The sequence below is a fragment of the Etheostoma spectabile genome, chromosome 8 (genome assembly GCF_008692095.1).
Source record: "Etheostoma spectabile isolate EspeVRDwgs_2016 chromosome 8, UIUC_Espe_1.0, whole genome shotgun sequence".
Classification (NCBI taxonomy): domain Eukaryota; kingdom Metazoa; phylum Chordata; class Actinopteri; order Perciformes; family Percidae; genus Etheostoma; species Etheostoma spectabile.
This window is the reverse complement of record NC_045740.1, coordinates 16,813,110-16,818,698: the sequence shown is the minus strand read 5'-3', so window position 1 is coordinate 16,818,698 and position 5,589 is coordinate 16,813,110. Positions and strand designations below refer to the sequence as shown.

At 38.6% G+C, this 5,589-nt stretch overlaps 1 protein-coding gene across 1 annotated transcript in view; it reads right to left on the bottom strand.

The window, feature by feature from the left end:
* Nucleotides 1–1,103: 1,103 nt before the first annotated feature.
* cav2 (caveolin 2) overlaps nt 1,104–5,589 on the bottom strand; it is an 8,594-nt gene continuing 4,108 nt past the window's right edge. Inside the window, exon 3 of the mRNA XM_032523041.1 lies at nt 1,104–4,178. Within this exon, the coding sequence (XP_032378932.1) occupies nt 4,028–4,178 (151 nt within the window). The 3' untranslated portion in view covers nt 1,104–4,027. The remainder of the gene's footprint in view (nt 4,179–5,589) is intronic.

The following is a 5,589-nucleotide window of genomic DNA, read 5'->3' as shown; positions in this document are numbered from 1 at the left end:
TTCCAGAGTCGCGGCCAAAGCCGATTTGAAAAGCCGCTGTTCGCCAGCAGCAGCGGCCATCTTCTTTGTTTTCGAGTAGCAGGGAGTTCACGCAGAACCGTCACAACTCTGCGTGATTATGTTAAGCCCGCCAACAGACTCTTGGTTATATCATCTTGCAAGCCAACGGAGAGTTGCTGGACAACCCTGGCTGCAAATTACATTTAGGGTGCGTCTAGATTTCTAGATTAACAGTCTGTTGTTTCACAACACAGACATGTAACCGAGAAACCATTCTAAAATCAACATGAAATCAACATGAGATTAACATAAGCCATTTAAAAGCACGAAGGAAGGACACCTGTACATACAATACCACCTTTTAAAAAGTGACTGGAAGAATTAAAGGGCTATATGCATAAAGTGCATTTACTGCACTTTGCTCTGTTGACCTTTGCTAAGATTCACTGTTGGAGTTCAGCAGCTTGATAGAGGTTGGGATAAAGGATGACTTAAGTTCATTTGTTTTACATCTCAGCATTCAGAGTCTTTTCCCTAATGGCAAAAGTTTATATTCAGCAAAGAGAGTTGACCCTCTCAGGCAGCACATCCTACCAGCCGGTGCCTGTTAGTTTAAAAAAAAAGACAAAGAAGGATAAAAAGGAGGTGTGCCTGAGATGCTCAAGTCAGATAACAAAAGACTTCCATGACTTAGAACTGAACACCACTTAAGATAATAGTAGGTTTTTAGTACTAAGGACATTGCAGAAGGGAAATAGTTGTATTAAATAGTAGTATAAATGGTAGCAGCGTCACATCAGGAGTACAGAACATGACAATTACACTCAAATGTGTAAAACCCTACTGTTGATGAATGAAGATTCTGTGCAGAAAAGTGAGCGTAATAGGCAGAGGTGCTGTGCAGGCCTGCAGATCGCAACAGGTCACAACAGCGAAGCCTCGGGTCATGTTCCATCGACCCACAGCTCGTCTCTGTATAGGAAAGTGTCTTATGCAATCCCAGAAAAGTGATTTACGAGACCATTCTGGCACTCAGCTGCAAATCCCAACCACACTCATCTCCTGTCACAAAATAAGAAACCACACAAAGAAAATTTTTGAAAAGGAAAAAAATGTCTTTATTTTGGTCATGGAAATCACATTTGAGCATGTTAAAGCAAAAGCTCCAAAACGAGTATTAGAAAGCAACAGATAAAAAAGATAGAGAAAACAAAATTCAAAAAAATAAAACTAATTTTTTTTACTGGCAGATGCATGTCACATTATGATTTATTTACGTGATTAGTGCTGCATGGCGTTCCAGAGGACAGAAAAGGCTTTAGCTACACACCTGTGTCTTCCACTAATACACAACCCTACCTTGACTCTCCTCTCAGAGTTAAAAAACTAAACACAGCAAATTGGCAGGCAGCTATGAAAGGATTAAAAAGCTCTGACAGAACTGCTGCCTTCGGTTATCTGTCAGTAGCAGGAAATAAAACATCTCGTCATACAGTATCTATCTTTCATTGTGTCAGAAGGTACAGTAAGTACAGTGGTACAGTCTTGTAGTTTAGAAATCCAGGAGGTTAGCATGTACCTCGCACTGCAATGTTGACTAACAAGTTGGAAGGGTTAAAAAGGCAAATGTAAATGTGTCTCCCTTTTTCCTGGAAAATCTGCACGATCACCACAAACTGCAAACGTTACTGTAACTGCAACAGGATTATTGGTTCATATGCTCACTTTATGACAATCTGTATTTCAGTACAATGATTATTCGCCTTTATTATCCTGAAATCTGTTTTCTGGGAGGATCATCTGGCACAATACACTTAGCTAAGACCAATCATGCCTTAATAATTCATATTTTTTATATCAACAGGACACAATGAGTTCATATAGTGTAATATAAACGCGTTTGATTTATCAGCCAAGCCTGCAGCACTACTGAACTTTGTAGCTGCTTTTAGTTCATTAATTTGGTTTTAACAGCACGTTTGCTGAATAATTTACTCTTTGTGACCTCAGGAACCCTGTGACAATAGCAGTCAGCTGTTTTGACACTGTCTCTCTAGGACCACATGGTAGAAAAAGTTAGCAACGAGCTACAATCAAAAGTGGCACATCTAACATCTGAACAGCCAGATGTGTATCAAGAGAAAAAGGATCACAGAAACACTCCAACATGTTTTATGTGTCTGTTTATCTGATGATGGTTTGCACTTATAATGACATATCAGTGTAAATATGTACCTGATTCACTGATTCCATCTAGGTGAACTTCTAACCCCAACCCTAACCTTAACCCCACCCTTGGATTTTAACCCCACCTAGTTTCGCTTTGCCAGACACGCCACACGCTGCCGAGCGGATGAGTCTAAATGGTCTGGCCTGGTCCATATAGCATCCCGGGATTGGAGAAAAACATGCTCTGGTTTATTGGTGTTTCCTTAAACCAATCACAGTCTCCATGAGCGGTGCTAAGTCGCGCCCCGAGTCGCTGTAAAATAGTTGTGCAGTTAGACAGGTAGTTTAGCTAGCTGTCTCAATTTACCCTGCAGAGATCTGAAGAGCAGTCAATCATAGTCCTTATGAATCCACCAGAGTTTAAAATTTCAACACAAAAAGAGAGAAAAGAAACGGACATTGGCGAAAATACATAAATCCAGCGGAATTTCCTGCTGCACCGGAGCAATACTGGAAGTGGAACATTGAGGATATAGACTAACCCCAACCTAACCCTAAGGTTTAGACTATACGGCTAATAGCAAGTGGGAACTGTGCAGGCTTGTACCTCAAACTCAACTTTATCAAGTCTCCTGCAAAGAGGTAAGAATCACGGTTGATCCTTTCTGGCTGCAGAAATATTCCAAAACCCAGCCTATTAACTCCCAGTGCTGAAGCAAACAACAACCTCTAAATTAAATATGCATGTACAGGACACTCAGCTCAACCAAACACAGTACGACATGTGGGACGCCATCATCACACTACAGTTACTCAACTGAAGTCCTCTAATGTCAGATACTGCCGAATGTTGAGATTTGGTCGTTGCATTAATAATAAATTAGAAAGCCACCCTTTCAAAGATATCCAATCCTGTTTTTTGACAGTTAAAATAACATGTTAAAATAACTCTATTATGTATAGCTATCATCTACAAAAAAAGCAAATGCCCAACATTATTGCCAATGCTCTGTGAAATCTACACAGCAGACAGTAAAATAAGCCTGAAAGTGTGCAACAAGCTTAGCATTTAATATTCATGTGAACTCCTTTGTGACTGTAATTCACGTTACTATATTCAACTTCTAGCTGAATTACTTGAAATATATACAGTACAATATATGAAAAAGCAGAAATATTACATCTCTCAGCAAGTATGTTGGACTCAACAACAATGTTACACTCCTCCAACTGATTCCACGGCTCTCTCAGCCACAAAGTAATGGAATGACAAGAATTTTATTTTGGTCACAATCAGCAAACAAACTCAATTTAGGGTGGAACACATGAACTTTTCATAAAATCCCCAAAAGTATCATGATCATATACTTTCCTGTAGTGATGTGACTAGTAAGCTGTAAAGGACTAAGTGCATAGTTTTGTTGATTTGCAGGTACATTTGATAAAAAAAGGTTTTTTTTTTTAAAGATTTCTAGATAGATAACTGTTGTTTTAACAGCCTTTAATGGCTATATTCAATACGTATTAAGTTCTTACTAAACATTGAAATATATTATTGAAATATATTCAATTATATGTAACATTGATGTTTCTTTTTCACAGAATTTAACCCAGCTTTGAAAAGGTCTTTTCCCTGCAAATGATCCATTACTTAGCCCAATTGATTTGATTCATTGTTTTGGTAATTTATACATTATAGTATAATTTGTATAATTTGTACTTTATGCAGGACTCTTCAGGATTTCACATTTGACTTTTTAAGAGCTCATGTATGACACTACAAACATCATTCACTCTCTTTGACTGCAATTTGTCCTACATTTCTGTCTCCGCAGGGGACAGAGAGGTGTCTGCAGCATCAGTACTCTGTGGATTTCACTTGAATGGAGGACAGGCTCTTTCCCATACTGTGGAAGAGCGGTGTTATGAACATGTCAGTCAGACTCCTCCACACTACTTGGACCGAGGGTAGGAGCATCATGAGGCTCTGGATCACCGGCATCACCAACCTGGTAGGACGAGATCAAAACGGTCAACTCAGAACAGACGCTGACAACCAATGCTTTCAGAAAGTGCAATAAATAAGGCTACCAATTCATTTTATCTCGCTTATGTCTGCTTCAATAGCTATGTTTCCATCCACATGTTTTTTTGTCAAATTAAGTGATATTGAATGAAAAATGCCTTAAGGAAACAGTAAAATCCAATGGAATTTCATGAATATTGACTCAAAGGAAATACGTTTGGTCTCATCAGATTTTATCTTGATCGATATACGGGTTATGCGATAAATGCTGATGGAAATGTTATTTGCCGAACAAATAATGAATTGCAATTAAGTTTTAGGTCATTTTATGGTTGCAATGCGCCACAAGACAAAGAAGAAGAAGTTTTAGTTATTTTCCGCTCTGTCTGGACACATGGCCGGTGTCAACAAAGACAAATGGAAGTGGACAAACGAGGAAAAATCTAAGAAATGCCATAGTTTATCAGAAACTCGCAAAGGAGATGGCCAACAAGGGGTAGGACAAGCCGTGGGACGTCCTCCGGAGTAAATGGAAAGCATGTGTCTTATCTGAATTTCTTTCTTATCTAGCTAGCTGTCTGGATTTACCCTGCAGAGATCTGAGAAAAGGTTAAGCATAGTCCTCATAAATCCACCTGAGTTTAAAATGCTAACACAAAGAAAGCCCACGGCAACGGATATCCGGATGAAATGAGTGAAATCCGGAGGTATTTCCGGCGGCAACGGAGCAATCCTGGAAATGGAACGTCAAGGATATAGACTAGTTTTCTACCTGACGTAATGAGCAAATCTAAAGGAGGAAATGCAACTGAGTTTGAGCAATAGATGTAAGTTAGACATAACCATCCTGGGAATTCAATCAGCAACCTTTGAGTCCTGCTTGTTTAACTCAAATTTCTGCCTCTGTGATTTTACATTGTTTCATATTTGCCAAAATGTTGCCCAGCAACGGATTGTGTGGTTGCAGATTCAGTGTGCCCCTGGTTATTACTAAAGGCATAACCTATATTAATATACATGTTATGGGTGCATTTACATCTTTAAATGAATGTCTAATAGTGTATAAAGAACTGTATCATACTGTTAAATTTCTGCAACCTTCAGTCCGATGTATTACATGAAATAAAAAAGTGTGTTGTGGAAGCTTTGATAATAATAATAATACTATTACTACTACTACTACTACTACTACTACTACTACTACTAGTACTACTACTACTAATAATAATAAAGCTTTATTGCAGACACAGGTCCATATTACACCTCATACAGTTTAAAAAGAAGATTCAAACATACATAATAATTCCATATTTGCCTTTAGGATATACAGGCTATTGAACCAATGTTGTCTTAGAAGTGTATCTATAACAGCTTTCCAGAGGACTGACTAGGGC